The 18,492-nt window shown below is 30.4% G+C and overlaps 1 protein-coding gene across 2 annotated transcripts in view; it reads left to right on the top strand.

The window, feature by feature from the left end:
• The window catches only part of LOC118197614 (nucleolar MIF4G domain-containing protein 1-like), a 156,178-nt gene that overhangs the window by 95,974 nt on the left and 41,712 nt on the right, over positions 1-18,492 (top strand). For both annotated transcript variants that reach the window (XM_085811575.1, XM_085811574.1), the window contains exons 7-9: positions 2,077-2,201; positions 15,272-15,365; positions 18,247-18,346. In XM_085811575.1, the coding sequence (XP_085667701.1) occupies positions 2,077-2,201; positions 15,272-15,365; positions 18,247-18,346 (319 nt within the window). The remainder of the gene's footprint in view (positions 1-2,076; positions 2,202-15,271; positions 15,366-18,246; positions 18,347-18,492) is intronic.

The raw sequence follows: 18,492 nt of genomic DNA, 5'->3' as shown, positions 1-18,492 counted from the left end.
GGTTATCCTTAGGCAGATTGCTAGGAAGGTTTATTGAACAGTGGGATGCATAGCTAAAATATTTCCACGATGAGACCAAAACGAAACCACAGATCCCATCAAATTTGTCAGTATATAAGATTCCGAAAACCAACTTTGCTTCTAATCAAAATGCTTTAAAAGGGAAAAGCCAACACACAGAATCAAACCCTTTAAAAAGAAAATGCTTAGAAGACTCCTCAAAGGTCAACTTTGTTAAAGAAGTTGAAGGGAAGAAGAAACAGTCTTCTATTAGCCGGGAGGAAAGGATTTTCTATCTTCTTTCTTCGGATTTGAACAAAGCATATTGTAGTTTTGTGTTAAGTACCATTAAGATTTTTGAAAGTGTAAATACCCTTCTACAATCAGCTTTGCCAAAATCTCCCCTGCTTATCCAAATTCTTAATGATCTTTTGAAAGAACTTTATACTAAGTTTGTAAAACCGTCCATTGTGAAAAACAGTGTGTTGATTTGTGTTGCCTATAATAGTTTGGCAAATCAAAAGGATGACAATGATCTTATAATTGGAAATCAAACCAGGGAACTTATAAATTCTTTGAAAGATCATGAGAAAAAAAAAAAAAAATTTCAATGTGTTAGAAAGTACTTTTCCTCAGCCTGTGATTACATTGTAAGGAAGTTTCCTTTGCAAAAGGAAGTTTTTTTAAATGCTGAAGTGGCAAATTTGAAACAAATTGAAAATTCATCTTTTGTAAAGGTTCATTTTTTATTGATAAATTTCCATTTTTGTTAACAATTAAAGAAAATGAATGCCATAATGATGCTTTAAATGAACTAGAGAACCAATTTTCTGCTGCACAGTTTGAAGACTTTGCCAGTTCTGGAGAAGATAGACTTGATGTCCTCGTTGGTACCTTAAAAAGAATAAAAAGAGCTGATGGAACACCAAAATATGATAGACTAGCAAGAGTTTTATGTGCTATTCTCGTAATTCCACACAGTAATGCTGAGTGCGAGAGAGTCTTCAGTGTTGTGAAGAAAAACAAAACTATGTTTCGTTCTTCAATTTCACCAAAAACTCTAGAAAACATTTTAATTGCTAAATGTTAAGAGGAAACTAATTGTTGTGACAGGAAATTTTCCAAAGAATTTTTGGCTAAAGCCAAAAAATGCACTCTAAATTCATTGCAATAATTTTGTGTAACATTAAGTTCTTGTTTTATGTTTCCTAATAAATTTTTTAGTTACTACTTAATTGAGATTTACTAATGTAAGTACAATTTTTTTTTCTATATGTATAAATTGTTATTTTTTTAATATCAAAGCATGATATTAATTCTTCGTGTTCTTCTGAATTTGGGGGAGAAATCTTCTGAAATTTTATCTTTAGAGGTTGGCAGGTATGATATATAAATAAAAAACTGCAACTTGAGTTTCATTTTCTCAATATAATTCAGCAAAATAATTTATGAGTAACAAATGAAATTTTTTGTATTTTCACAGTATCCTTTCAAATAAAAAACAAATTAGAGGGAAGAGAGTTATTTCAAAAGTTAACATAGATAAACACTAACTATAGAAAATTTAATTTTCATTCCAGGAAATTTAAAAGTGTGGCACTTTGAATTACTACACTGTGGTGATTCAGATCTACTGAAATTTCAAATTCCTTCCCCTCCCCCAATTTCTCTGTCAATAAGAGTAATCTTTCCAAGATTTTGAGTTAAAATCTGTAACATTCTTTTCATTTTCGATCTGGAAGATATGAATGACTTAAAAAAAAAGTTTGAGATACATACATTCCCAATTCCACATGCACTTTTTAATATTTTGATGCTTACCTATTTATACCATTTCATGCTCAAAAGAGAAATGAAAAAATAAGTACATATTGGAGCTTTAAAAACCGAAACTATTACTTATATTTTTTGCACTGAGTTTTAATTTTTCTGAATTTTAACAACTTGCTTTCATCTGTTGCAAAAAGAGACATTAATTTTTTTAATGGTAAAAACCCTTGCTGATACTGAATTTTTACACAAACTATTTTTATTCAGATCTTTATAAACTCCTTTTTTTTTTTTTTTTTTTTGTAGGAGCATTTTTTCTTCAGCGCCTTGTTCAAAAATTGCATAAGTTATTTCAGTGCTCAGGGAACTATGGAGAAGACCAGGAATCTAATAATATTTTGTTATTTTTGTCTCATCTTTATAATTTCAAGGTATATTCATTTAGACTTCTATTATAGTACTATTGTTAATGTTATGTATTATTTTTTATATAAGCTTTCATTTTCTATATAAATAGGTAGTCATCCAGTATAAAGATGTTTGCATCTGTATTTTGTTAAAAGATGTTAGCACATTTTATAAAATTGTTTCATTAGTATGTAATTATTAATATTATTATATTATGTATTAGTATAATCGATTATTATATTAGTATAATCGATAATTATAATATTATGTATTAGTATAATCGATACTTTCTGACTGTCTGCACACCTTTCTGGAAAAGTCACCAACCATTGATGACTAATTTTTGCCAAGCAAAGACCCAAAAGATAACAGCCATTTTCAAAAATGCAGGCGCACTAACAATTATATAAAACAGCAACTAATTAACAAAATTTGAAATGCAAGAAGTATCCATAATAAGGTACTCTTCTCCTTCTCCCATTCTCCCCATATACACAGAAATATGTTTTATTTAAAAATAAGGTCACTAAATTTCAGAATCACCGATTCACTTTGCATCACACAAACTTGGCATTGTGCACACTTTCGGTTCTCTTTGTGAACATAGCCATCTGTTTTGGCTTCAAAAATGATAAATACACAAATTTGGTATCACTGCACAAATTTTGATCCATAAAATTTGATTGCTTAGGAAATTTTAGCTTCATAGAATGTGAATTTTTGCATTCTCTACTGTTAGGTGTGTTGCTGATGATAGTAGATAACCTGAAATGTTATGGTGCACCAAATGCGTATTATGTATGTAAAAATGTAAGTACCACATATTAGTTTAAAACAAAATAGACTTATAAAATTGAATGAAAAAATATAATGATGAATGCTGAAATGAAAAATGTGCATGAAACTAAGATAATGATTTGAAATGTAAGAATACAAAACATGAAATACAATAAAATACATAAGTGTTACCAATACCAAGAAACTGCATTAAAATGAAATCAAACTAAATAATAAAGTAATTTAGGTACTGAAATAAATTGGTGTTGACCACTTTCCCCGTTATATGATAAAGAGACAAATCACAGTCACTAAAATACTTCTATCTATGCCTGTTAAGATAAGGACACTCTATTAAAATGTGACGCATTGACAGAAATTGCATTATAGTTGGGACAAAGAGCTTCACTCTTCTCTTTCAGCAGTTAACTGTGAGTAACTCTGAAGTGAGTGTTTCAAAAGTGGGTTAACAGGACTTGCTCCCCCCTGGTTTCTGGTAGCCACCCAGTATTTGACTAAAGGCTTTGTGCTTTTTAATTTATTGTTAAACTGAACATCTCAGAGTTGCTGCCATTTATTTAAGATTTTTTGTTTGATGAGCCTGCTGATATCATCAAAAGGGACAAACTGACTGGACAGAATCAACTGTAGTCTTTGCTATGGCATCATGCCTACATGTCTGGGTATCCAGCAGTAATGGATTTTGTACCCACAGCTCCTTAATTTTAGATTTTCACTTAGAATGTCATTTATGACAGAATTCTGGGTATAAGGAAAAGGTTATTATTATTCTGATGTACTAAACACTTTTAAAGCTTGTAATGCTCTAAATTAGTCATTATGTATTATGAGTTCTCTCTGGCACAGTGTGGACATGAATAAAGCACATAATATACAGCAGTTAACACTGAGGTGACGACTGAGCAAGCATCTTGTAGTCATTTACCCTCTATGTGGTCTTCAATGACTGATGTACAAATATTTAAAACTGCTTTTGACCCAACAGGTAAATGCAGGAAAACAACTACTGTATTTTTGGCCTGTGCTCAAGAGAGAACTCCCTGTTCTCTATTGTTAGACAAAATGTCATATTTCTGAAGAAATATGGAGCTTTATTTTTTTTCTGCCACAAACTCCACAGTCCCATTGTGATTTCTAATGATGATAAAAGTACATTGACTGCAACAAAAACGAACTAAGACTTTCAAATATGAAGATGGAAATGTGGTGTTTAATAGAAATTTGCGTTCATGTGCTACACATGCGCATGCCTTGCTTGCCACATAACATAATTTAGTAAAATCATGGGTTGCCTATTTTGGACAGTCATGAGTTGCGTATAGCATGCTGCCTCATGGGTACTTTTTAGGAAAGTGTGGATAATTGGGAAACATCACCAAATGTTTTACAGTTTCTATCAGTATTTGCTAATTCTAACATTTGCTAATTTTCAGCATCTTGTTCCGATTGTATGGACACTCACTTCTAATAAGAGAGTTCTTCCAGCACTAAAATTGAGATTGATTTTAAGTGCAGCTTATTTAAGACTTTTAAAAAGAACGATAAGCTTTAAAATTAGCTATTATATTCCTTATAATAGGTAATACAGACAGTACATTATTTTTAATTGCCAAAGGCAAACTTTCTGAAAACTTCAGCAGCATTTTAAAAGTCTGCAAAACAATGCTTTACTGCTAAATATATAGTTGTATTTAAATTACTTTTGTACTTACATTTTGCTGGAATTTATTAGTAAGTTTACATTAAACTTGACTTGACAGGTATAATTATTCTGTAACTTTTATCACAAACTTGTTTCCAACTTGCATTTATTGTATTATGGTTCTGTGAAATTAAGCTTTTTCATAACTGCTTTGATATTAATTCATTTTTGGTAGTATTATCTCATTGTAATTCTGCAAAATTTTACCATTATTTTCACGATCATATGAATTAATGTAGGATACTTTTAATCAAGTCTCATTCTGTGATTAATCTGTAAGACACTTTCCATTGTAACCTACTGTTTAGGAAGTGGTACTTCTGTCACTACTGTTCTTTCAATAGTTCTTAACTATACTGTATAACATTTTTAATCCTTGTTATTACTTTGTGCATTCTATGTTTATTTCTGTATATGTATGTGTATGTTTAATATACATCTATCTTGATTTCATGGGAGAGAACTGGTCTTACTTAGTACTAATATTACAAAAACAAACCTGAAATTCATCATTCATCATTATTTTTTTCTGCATCGTAAACTGAACTAACATTCTTTACTCAAAAGAGAAGCACCCTGTAACAGCGATACAGAAATTGTTTTGGGGATTTTTCAACATTCCTCACCTGATAATTTTGCAAAAGCACCCTGTAACAGTGATACAGAAATCATTTTTGGGATTTTTCAACACTCCTCACCTGATAATTTTGCAAAATTTATCACTATTTCAGCATACGAAATAATTCAAATATAAGAAAGCAACTTACATATAAATATCAAGTACATTTACCATGATGTAAACATAAACAGCAAAAGGGAAATTCTGTAAAATTAACAAACATAGTTAACAGCATACAGTTCAAATGTTACTCTATAATTAAGTATCAGTATTGAATTACAAACATTGAATTATTAGTAATAACTAAACTAATTAACTAAATGTTAGTGAACATGAAATATAAGAATAAAAATAAAAGTAAAAATAAAGGCATTAGTTCATTTTCAGTCTGATAGTTCAAGGGAGTATATATATTGCACAGGTCTCTTAAAGTCCCCTTTCTTAGTTTAACCTCCCGTGATCATACAAGACCATCATGTCCTTTAAAAACATGAATTATTCGACTTATATCCCAGAGGAATTTAGATTTAGCTGTTCCTCCAAGTAAAACTGTATCACCAATTTTAAGATTTTTCTTAGTTTCGGGTGTACCGAAGAAATGAGTTTTATTTTTATTTTATTTATTTATTTTTTTAAATCACAAAGATACTGAGTTTTCCATTTTTTCCAAAACTGTTTTATAAGTGTTGTCTGATATTCTTTTCATTTTATTTGACATTGTTGGAGAGCTATCTAGGGTCTCAGCAAAGTTGTATGGATATTCATCTTTATGTCTGATCAATAGAAAATCAACGGTTCAGGTTCATGTAAATCAGGGATGTCAAACTCATAGGTATACTTGGGCCAAACAAACAAGGTTTAACTTTAGGCGGGCCGGAAAAAAAAAAAAAAAAATCAATATTCATAGAAACATAGATTTATTTCGAATAATACAATAATAAACATATATATATATATTTATATAGAAAAGAACAAGAAAAATTTAATGTTTACATCCTGATACTTGACATTTCTTCTCTGCTATTATCTTTCCTATTTCGGGAGAAATTTTGTTTGCAGTGATAACTTTCAACGCTGACCCAAGGTGAGCATCATTAATACGGTTTCTAATAGGAGGCTTATTATCTTTCATGACTGAAAATAACTGCTCGCACCAATAAGTGCTACCAAACATGGAAATAATTTCATATGCGAATTTTTAAGTATTTTCAAACCTGGCTGGTAAATATTTGTAAAATTCAGGCATGCCCACTTCAATGAATTTTGCTTTCAAATTTGAGTTGCATTAAATCTCGATCACCTCCATTTGCATATGGCTGGGTGCTGAGTCAATACTTATTGTACAATACTTAGTAATCTAACAACACTGAATAAATTATCGTTAATTACTTAGCAGTAAAAATTTCATTTTTTTCTTTGTCGATATGTTATTTTATTATTATATATTATTATTTGCCGATATATTGGCCGTGCTGCAAAAATATTTGTTGTGGGCCGCGAGTTTGACATCCTTGATGTAAATCATTATAAATGTAGGTCAAATCACGACTATTCACAATATTTTCTACTTACAGTCATAAATTCTTCAAAATTCAGTCGGGCTCTGCCTAATATTTTTTTCAACTGTTTCTTAATGCTTTTCATTAGGCATTCGTAAAAAGCTCCCCAACATGGATTTGTCAAGGCTTGAATTTCTTTAACCCTATTACAGACAAAAGGTTCCAGTTGCTAAAAGATCCTTTGATCCAATGCAATACGATTTACAAATCTGTCCGTAAATATATCTGTTGACAAATATGATTAAATAATTTAGTTAGATATTTTGCAATTCTAGCTGCTGTAACTGCTCCCAACAATTCTAATCGGGGTAATGTTAAGTTTTTAAGAGGAGATACTCTGGCCCTCGATAAAATAGAACTCGTTTTGATTTCAACAAGTTTATTTGTATATCTGAAAAATGCTATACGTCCATATGATTATTACTTGCATCATAGAAAATATGTATAAGGAAATGTCAGTATTTTGTTTATCAACATTTTGAAAGTATTTTCTATCTATCGATATTTCTTGCAAATGAATTACTTCTGCAAGCCACTTCTTAAATTCAGTTTTAATATCATTTGGAAGCTGTTCGTCCCAATCAAGACCTTTTACCCATATCTGCTGTAGCAGGGTTTTAATTCTAATCACGAATGGGGATATAAATCCAGTTGGATCATAAATTTTAGCAGTAACTATCCTTTAATATATAACACACAGGTAGTTGATTATTCTAAAGATTTTAAATCTAGTTTAATGGTGTCATTTTCTGTATCCCAATCAAGACCTAAAATTTTAGCTTGCGCAAAGGAATCATTCATTAATAAACTGTTTCTTAACCACATGTCTTTTAACTCTTTAGAATTAGAATTAAATTTACTAGATTCATATTTGCGTGCTTTAATTCTTTAAAGACCAGCATGCAGACAACGAAGCGCAGTCATGGGACCAAACCCGCTGAAATGGATCGTCACCACCAGCCCATGCATTTTCAGCAGTTAAGCCTAATTTTACCCAAAAAATTTGAAGTTGTGTATTTAATATACTTGTTTTTAAACCGCGGGAAAGCGCGTGGGGTGTATCATATCCCAACCCTACATAAAAGTGGAATATTCCTAACTTGTGAAACTGAAATTCTGTGCTGCTGTCAGTAGCTGAGTTTCTAGTTGTGGTTGACTTTCACAACCGCTTTTTCTTTGCCTGTGTGTTTCAGAAAAAGATTTATCGGTATTTTGTTGGAACTGGGGTATGACACACCTCACGTGCCTGTTCGCGTGTTTTTCTGACTGAATATTTAGTTCAGAAATTTATTTCTAGAGTGTAACAGTAAATATTTCTACTCGCAAGTGATTTTAAAGTACTTGACATTAAATTCTTAAAAATTTTTAACTGCATTAGGGTAAAAAGAATGACTCCCTATGAACTGGAGATGCAACGCCTGTGAGATTTATTAGAAATATTTGAAAGCTATGAAGACTGCATTTCGGAAACTGAAGATGAAACTAGGAATGTTTTCTACATTGTTTTGGTTTCAAAAAAGATAAAACATTAATTCCTGATGTTCCTAAAAAAGGAAAAACTGTTCTTATGCTTTCAACATTGTATAACAATCATACTATATAGATGATACTATTGGAGAAAATAAAACTTCAGGAATTATATGTTTTTATAATATGACTAAAGGAGCAGTGGATATGGGGGATGAAATGTCAGCCAATTATTCAATTGCCAGAATAACAAGGAGGTGGCCAATGGTAATTTTCTTTCCTGCACTGAATGTTGCTGTAATAAATGCTTGAATTATATTACATTCAACTGCTAATCCACCAACCAGAAACAGAAGTCTGTTTTTGAAGGACTTAGCATTACAATTAATAAAAAAAAAGTATTGAACAAAGATCAGAGATTAATACTTTACCTAGAAACTGACGTACTGCATGCAAAACGAAAGCAGAAGTTTCAACGAAGAATTAAAACGAATACATGAAATTCGAAACAACTAAGTATGAAAGATGCGATAAATTTTTTGCCCTCGTGCCAAGGACAGAAAGAAGAACGTGAATGCAATGTTTAAAATGTGAAAACATTCTGTGTTACACTTTGAATGAACACATGAATGTATTTCGTTCAAAGTGTGAAGAAATAAAATGAGCATTGTGTATTACATACAATGAAACTTAGAGGCATGATGTTTATTTTTTCATTATTTTTATTTATCTTAATTTTTATTATCTTAATTTTAACTAAAGATTATTTTGGAAATTAATATTTTTAAACCCAATTATTATTCACGTTTTTATAATACACAAGAACAAACAAACAAACAAACAAACAAAAAAAAAAAAAAAAAAAAAAAAAAAAAAAAAGCTTTAAAACTAAATAAAACTATTTTTATCATATTTTAAATATTGGGGTATGTGATACCCCACACGCCCACTCTAGTAACTTTTCTTGGTGCGACTTCCGCCGGTTTAATATGTATTGATATAAAGAATATCACATTAATAGAAATAAATTAAACTGGCAAAATACTAAAATCATAACTATACACAGAAATAAATACTATAAACATGGAAACAGAATTGAAAATATGAAATTAAAAAAAGAAAACTAAGCAAGAATTACCTGTAGGCAATTAAATTCCAATTTTTAAATTCTGCTGTGTGTGGAATAATTCAAAACAAGAATCAACACACGGTCCTATATTGCATATTTTGCACTCAAAATACGTTGCTTGCTTTCTCTTTTCCGTGTCTTTAGTGCACACAACACATCTTCTCTTACCTTTCTTACCTTTTCCGTTAACGCATATTTTTGGAAAATGTCTTCCAGTTAGACGGTATCTCAGTTAGGGGTCTTGGTATCTTAGCCATGGCTAAGGAAAGGAAACTAAATATAACCCCAACCCATCTCCCAAAACTTCTTCAAAGGACACCCAGAAATACTTCATCTTCAAACCCTATGTGACATCAGGTTTATATTAGAAAACTTCCTGTTTTTCTAAATCGAAAAACAGTGTCCACCACGATGACATTGACAACATAATGACCATTCAAGGTTATATGATGACCTATTAAATCTATAAGAAAAACATAAAGGCTGACTCTTTCCTGACAAATGCAAGAGAGTAAGACACATTACGCGTCGAGAAAGCTGAGAGTCTTTCCCCTTTTGTAATAATGCTGTAATGTTACTTTTTAATTAACCAAGACAGCTTAGTTTCAAAATAAATAGAAAAAAATCTGATGTGTACACCACATGACTTCCTTGTACGGAATATTAAATAATACGCATTTTTTCTTGCATTTCATTTAAACTTATTGCATTGAATTAAATCTACTTATCCGACAGCGCATAAACCACAATAGAATAAATGCATTCTTTAAAATTCACTCTAGTATTTGTTTACCATAGTGACACTCTGGCGCTAGATTCACTTAACAGTATTATATTTCGTTCATATTATAACTCATAATGCACAAAATTTATATCATTTAAAGAATAGAATTATCTAATTGTTGCCAATACTATAATAAAGCTAGAAGGATGTATAAAAGAAATTAAGCAAACAAAACAAAAAAGAAACAGTTTTTCACAGATGATTGAGTATTTCTCATTCAATTAATTCAGTTCTCACTTCACGAGGAGGCAAAAATACATAAAAACTCAAAATATCTATATTAAAAATTACGAAGTAAATCTTAAACACTTACTTCCTCGAAAAAATTCGAGAAAGGATTAAGCATGATTTAATTGGCAATAATAAATGAAGGCGTTATCTTTGTTGTTGCGAAGCTAAGTTTCTCTAGATTGGCAACAAATCTACTAGTCTGCTGTTTCAAATGTAAACAATCAATGGCTAGACTTCAAATGTAAACAATCAATGGCTGCCATAAAAAAAAGGCTTAGCGACACTTAAACAACTTTAAAATTGTTGATAATTCTGAAAATATTGCATACAGATGTACTAAAGGCATAAAAACCTTAACCGGAAGATAAAAACAACATAATTCAATCATTTTTAAAGCAAAAAATGTACAATTTACAAACATATAAGAGTAAAGAAACTGATATCACTGAACCGGGTAACAGAGTGGATATATATATAAATATATTTATATACGTTTGGTGCGGCCCATTGCAACCAAAATACGAGGTGCACATCTACATGTTATGGCAGTCCTATATACAAAATTTCAATGTTCTGAGGCTACTCGCTTTTGAGTTATGAGAGATACGTGTGTACATACGCCACGAAAAATTCTCTTTAGAATTTATTTTAAAGCAGTGTTATAATTTTTTTGGAGGAAAAGAGTGTTTTATTCTGTTCATATGTACAGATATCACACAAAAACATTGTTGAAGTACATTCGATAGCGGTCAAAATGGATACTTTTGTTGAAATATACTGCCTGAAACTCTCCGCGATTACAATACTTCCTTTTTACTTCGTACAAGGAAGTGAAAAGGACAACTGGTCTTGAGTTTTCCCGTCATGGAAGCTAGGAAACGTTGCATCTTGATTTCATGGGAGTGAACTGGTCATGCTTAGTACTAATAGAAACTGATATTTCAACATATTACAAAAATAATCATTTTATTTACAAAAGCAAACCTGAAATGCATTGATGGTTATTTTTCTTCTACATCATAAACTGAACTAACATTCTTTTCTCGGAAGGGAAGCGCCCTCTAGCAGCGATACAGAAATCGTTTGTGGGATTTTTCAACAAATACTAAAGTGAGTTAGGATAAGGATGCTAACTTCAAAATACTAGTAAACTATATGTGGCAGATTAGCTTAAAAAATGTAGTTGCTAACAGTTAATTTTTTCACAGATATATATCTATATGCACACTCAGACAGATATATATCTATATCTATCTGTCTGAGTGTGCATGTATTATGCATGCAATCCAAAATTGTAAAATCAGAACCAGAACCATTCACTTGATTTAAAGAAAAGTAATACACATCAAGTTAAGCTAAATAATTTATGAAAAAAATGTACTAAAAATAGTTAAAATGGTATTTTTGCATTTGCTGTTTGTTGAATTTTAAAACTAGACTTGTTTTCTTATTTTTCACAAATATTTATTGCTTTTACAAATAATTTATTTAATTGTTACTATCTCTTCATTCAAGCTGAACATGTTTTGAATTTAAATTTTCATTATAATGCATATGTATACACCCACACAGGAGGCTCCATTGAGACTTCCCAAACTCTGTACAACCAGATTCTTTACTTGGAATACATAAAAAATACACAAAGAAATAACTTTACCCATATAACCCATAGTTTTCGAGGTAAATGCAAAAGAAAAATCTGATGTTATATCTGGTGCTAATAAAGAAGAAAAAAACTTTATTTTTATTGGAAATATGAACTTCAATATTTGCATTTGCATGTTAGCATGTTCGAAATGTCTGTCACTTATATTAAAGCAAGAATGCACGTGTTGTGGAATGGCTATCTGCACACATTGCAGCAGCTTGGTGTCCACCAAAGACTAGCAATTAAGTCACTTTTTTTAGTAATTAGGTTTCAATAGACAAATTCTTTCAGATGACTCCATAGGAAGAAATCCAAAGTTGTGAGATCTTGCGATTATTACGGCCTTAAAACCGTATTCCCACATGCACTCCAGTGGCCTGAGTATTCCATATCCAATCAATCATGAAACAGGAGCGCTGAACTGTGCTAGAGCTACTAGATGCAGTCTTTTAAATATGATTCAAACAATAGATACTATGCTACTGTAATTTGTGCATTCAGCCATTCCCTGGTGCGTACATGCGTGCTTCAGTGTGCGCAGTAGCCATTTTTTTATTTAAACGTATGCAAATACCGATGTTCATGTTTCCAAACAAAACTTTTTTCCTTGCACTAGATATATCATATCATACTTTTCTTTCGCATTTATCTTGAAAACTATGGCTCATACATGTACAGTTCTTTGTAAACTTTTTATGTATGCCAACTGAGGATGAGTTTGGACAGTACATTTAATATGAAGAAATATTTGTATTACAATTTGGTCAACCTTTATTTCTTTCTGTTATACACTTTGATCATATACAAAACTCTTTTTTTTATCCCCACTCTTTCATACTGCTATTGATTTCTGTTGCACAGTTGAGGACTTTAAGTGATGGTGATTAATTATGCAGACACTTTGATGAAGTTGGCAATAAATGTATTTTTTAATTATGTGTATAACTTTTTCTTTGATGGAAAAGCACATATAGATTCATAGTATCCTACTGTTATTAAATTGCAATGTTTTAGGATGCATCAGACAGAAGATGCCAATTACTTTTTAATCATGGCCGATATGGTTATAGATGTTGCTGGCATACAAATAGAATGTGTAGGAGATCGATGGAACTTGGAGACAAACAGAACTGTTGATTCACCACATAACTTTTATTTCTTCGTAAAACAATTCTGGTTGATGTATCATCATAGGTGCATTGTGTATCCCACAGTTATTGGAAGCTTACTTCTCTTCAGGCAATGGACAATTCAGGAAAGCAAATGGTGACGTGTTACTTTGATGCAGGCAAGTGGAGCAAGTAACTGCACATTCAGAAGAAACATAAGAGAGATGTGTTAAAAAAGTTTCAGTTTCGAATTGAAGTCTGTAATATGATTGGCAGTAACATACATGTATTTCTGGGTTATGTAAGAAAGCACGATGTGGATTAATTTTGAAATGATGCAGATTGATGTATTACAACTAGTTACTATTTTTAGTGGAGAAAGGAAAATGTACCATCTATTGGCAATTAAAATTAGAAGTTTGCTTTAAATTTTTTTTATCTTGCATTGTATGAAGTATGTCTGATGTGAAGTATCAGTACTATCGCAACCATCTCTGTGCTTGAATTAAAATATAGTGTAATATTGTATATTGCAATTTTTGCTTAAAATTTTATAACACAATTGTTTGATAAGAAAATATTTATAGATTTTTGCATAAAAGTATGTATTTCTGATCAATCTCTGTAATCATTTATGAATGCACATGAATTCTTGTTTTCACACTAAGCATTTATGTGCATAATGCTATGATTAGAAATTAGGAAAAGAATACTTTTCTGAATGCAGTAAATGTGAACTTACTTTGTAGACTTGCATATTAACATGACTTATAATAATTACTTTTCATTAATATTTAAATTATTTTGAGTTGAAATACTAATTTTGAGTTTTGCCTATCATATTATAGTAGAAAAGTACAAAAGCAGTAAAATTCCTTTTATCTTATTATTTAATATTAACAAAATACATTTGGCTGTTGAGGCATATGTTTATAGAGGACTTTATAAGGGAGATTGGTTTGCTTTTATGTTACACTTAGAAGAAAACCGAAAATATCCATAATCTGTTGCATTTATAATGCAAATTTAGATGAAACTTTAACTCAGAATAATATAAATTTTTGCATTAATTTTTCTATTAATGCAATTTATAGTTTTTTTTTTTTTTAACAGTGAGATTTAATTTTAAGTAAAGTAATTTGATTTAGCATTTTTTAAATTATGAGGGACAAAATTGTAAATACATATTTTGTCTCTTCACTGTTTATGGTGTTTCTGTTGCAAGTGTATTTCATCTTGATATATGCTTTTGAAACAAAGTTCCATTACAAGGAATAAACAAGTAATGGCAAGCAAAAAAATTTATTCCATGAATTCATAACACAGTATTACAAGATGTTGTGAGTAAAACTACCTTTGCTTTATTTCCTGCTATATTAGAACTGGACAAAATTATTGATGCTTGCCAAATTGTAGTGAAATTAATGGGAAATAATGCATAGCCAGCAGTTAACTGAACGGTAACTGTGGAGTATCCACAGATGTGTTTGGCAGTTAAAGCATTGAAAGACAGGAGATTTCTGAAATAAGAGGAAGGAAAAGGCTGGTACAACCAGCTTTGAAGGATATAAATTTCCTTGTAAAACACTTGTTTAAGTAAGTTAAATTCTTCTTATCATCCTAAGAGCATATTTTCAATATTTTTTTCTAATACATTGGCATTTTCCTGCCTTGGAAACTTTAAGTGAAGAATTGATTTTGGGTTATATTTTATGTTTGTGAATATAATATATGTATTTTAAAGTAATAAAAAATGATCAGCAAATGTTCATGTAAAAAATTTATGGTAGATGAGTAAATCAGTATTGGGAAAAAATGTAGCAGTATAAGCAGAAATTTAAAATCTTTTTATTGCTTTACAAATTTTAAAAGTACAGTTTTATTTAATTTTTGAAAACATGTTTTCAGCATAATATAGGCTGCTATATAAATGCTTTCTTTGTTCCTTCTTAGTTTGGTCTTTTAAATATAAAATCATTTGTTTAAGTGCTTACAAATTATTATGCATAGTATTAAAAGAATTTTTTTTTTTTTTTTTTTCTTTTAGATCACACATGCAACTTTAATTTTCGATATTTTCCATCAGCTGGTTGAATCATTTCAAAGCAAAGATATTGAACTGATACAATTACTTTTAAAAAGTGAGTAAAATGCACATTTTATATCTTTTTATAAGTGCAATATAATTTCTTTATTTTTAGTAATGAAGTGTCCGGATGTGATAAATATTAAATACTTCATGATTTAAAAATGTATGTATATTTTAACAATTTCTTGACGTCATGATTAATTAATATTATTTAACTGGTAATTGTTATATAATTTGATTTAATAAGTATAGGATATAGATATAGATAATATTTAATAGATAGGGCTTGATCATTTCCACTTTGGTATGGATCCTTTGTTTTCCCAGTTTGTATCAGATTGCTGATTATGTCCAATCTGAATGACATAAGTATTTTAAAATTTGTATCATTTTCTGGAAGCATTCAATATATAATGAAGGCATTAATAATGGTGGAATCAATAAAATGAAGCAAACAAACAAACAAACAAACACACACACACCAAAAAAAAAAAAAAAAAAAATATATATATATATATATATATATATATATTTTCCACCATTTTTTACTCCTTCTGTCAATTTTATGTAAGCATTTTATTGTAATCTGTAATGGCCTTTGGACAATGGGATTGACTAATATGGATGAAATAATAAATCTGTTGTCTTTCACTTTTAGGCAAGTTACTTTGTCCTTACTTACTGCCCAGTCAAAGTCATCCAGTTTTAATTTATTATCTTCCATCGGCATTATATATATATATATATATATAATATATATATTTTCAGTTCCACAAAACACAGATTTCGTTTCTGGAAACTTGAAAAGTTCATAAGATGTGGGAAAATTGTCCATACACACCCTATGGTTTTTACCACTCTTTCACTGAGATTTTTTTCGACTTTCTGGGTTTTACCAGTATAATAATTTGCCAATAAGAATAATTTCCCCGCCTCTTCATTGCATCACATATTTGTGTATGCATTAAAAAAAGAAATGGAAGGAAAAAAAGTTTATTGATATAACCAGTTCCATCACCTTAATAAAAAAGTTCATTAAATCTGTGCTAGCCATGATGAGGTATTTAGTGTAGTTATAAATTGGGGTTTAATCTCTGCCCCCCTTCCTTTAAAGAACCAAGAGTTTCAAACTTCCGAACTCTTTCTGATATTGACAAAGAGCACTGAATCTATAAAGATGTTTAATTTTCAAAATTATTTTTTCTTACATTGACAAAGAGCATTGAATCTATACAAATGTTTAATTTTCAAAATTATTCTTTCTCAGATTGACGAAGAGCATCGAATCTATAAATGTTTAATTTTCAAAATTATTCTTTGTCCACTTGGCACAGTGTATGAACCACTGCTCTAATATAAAGGTTTTGTATGACAGTTATTTAAAAATTAAGTTTTTCTATGATATAAAAGCCTTTTATCTTATCATTTTTTCAGATTGTTTTGTTTAGAAAATAAAATTGTCTGAATCAGTTAAAGGAGACGATAGTGTACACAGATGTTCTTATTCGCAAAAAAATCATCCCGCTGTATCTCAGAACATCAGTTTTTTTGCATACCACCATCATTTTCAAATATAAGAAAGCGAAATTATGTTGTAATTTGCAATTCAGTTTGGGTTCTGTCTTTACAGCTCATCCCATGCACGTACTTCTCCAAGAAAAAGTCAAGTTTCCAGGACTTCCATGATGGAGTGGGCTACTAGTCACCCTTTTGTCCTGGAAAATATCATTAAGTCGTCCATGCTCGTGCTCATTTTTGAATCTGTCTTTGATGGCTGCTTGGAAATTTTTTTAATATGGTTTTAGTATAGAAAGTGAATAAAATTAATGTACCTGTTGTGTTTAATACATGCCTGTCCTGTGCCAGTGAAATCATGTGCCACTCATGCCATAGGTTCGCTATATCTGGTCGGATGTCTTTCTGTGGTTAGCTAAGTAACCAGATCTCAGTGCTATTCAACACATTTTGAAGGTTTTTTTTTTTAATGTGCTGTGAAACTCAAAAATCTTACATCTGTGAATGCAATAAAATTACTGACCATTCTACAAAATGTATATTATTCATTGTTTTTGCAATGGTATGCTACCATGAAAATCCTAAAAATGGAGGAAGAGGGAGGATTACACTTTCTGTGCAGTCAAATATGATATGCCAAAACTGAAGCTAAAAATTGCAAGTAATTTTGAATTGAATTTAGCTTCAGTTTTTGACAAAACATTTTAAGTAATTAAAAATTTGATATATCAGGTGAAGTTAATTTTTGAATTTTACCTTTTGACATACAGCTGAATGTATTCATATTCTTCTATGATAAGATGTGTGTATATCTATTAGATAAAAAAAAATTGATATCTCAAAATTATAACTTGATTTAGCAATAGCCTTGCAATTCCTCACTCTAATTTGTGTACCTTCTATGTGAATTATTTATAATAAGTGTATCTCTCTGATTCATGCTTACTTACATAATCCTACTGCATTGTGGATGTCTGTTATCCAATCACAGCTCAAAATTTAAACAAAGGCTTCATCTCTAAATACTGGTGTTATTGTTTGCACAGCCTTTTTTTTTTTCCTACTTCATCTTCCTGCTGGCAATGTAGCCCTTAGCTTCTACTAACTATTCTACATTGTTCTGAAAATGTAAGCTGTATGGAATTGTGAGGTGCATAGTGCAGCCATAAATGATTCTGTGTGAATCTGTTTATTCATATCAAGGTTTGCTCTATTACAAAAACAAAATTACATGTTCAAATCAGCGGTCATATCTGAAAGCTTTTCTTCTCCGTTCTCTCATCTTAAGCATTCATGCAGCTGTTTTTTAAATTCTCAATCATCTGTTGAATTTATTACAATTTACATACTTCTGATAACTAAAATTTACTTAATCCTTGATACATATTTGCAAAATAATGTTTTCTTTTTCCCTTCAGATATTGGCTTTAGATTAAGGAAAGATGATCCATTGCGTTTGAAAGAAATAATTTTATCTATTCAAGCTAAAGCTGCTGCTATTAATAAGGATGAGAATGAGTATGAGATTCCTTGCATTTTATTTAGTTATTTATTTTTTCTGTTTCTAATAATTTTCAGAGAGAGGGTATAATTTAATAAGTTTACATTGTGTGTTTAATTAAAAGGCAAAGTGTAATTTAAAAGCAGAAATTTGTTTGAGAATC

Source organism: Stegodyphus dumicola, chromosome 2, assembly GCF_044657685.1.
Source record: "Stegodyphus dumicola isolate Sdum_Otavi_A_Nest chromosome 2, ASM4465768v1".
In the NCBI taxonomy this organism is placed as follows: Eukaryota; Metazoa; Arthropoda; class Arachnida; order Araneae; family Eresidae; genus Stegodyphus; species Stegodyphus dumicola.
This window is presented reverse-complemented; position numbering and strand designations above follow the sequence as displayed.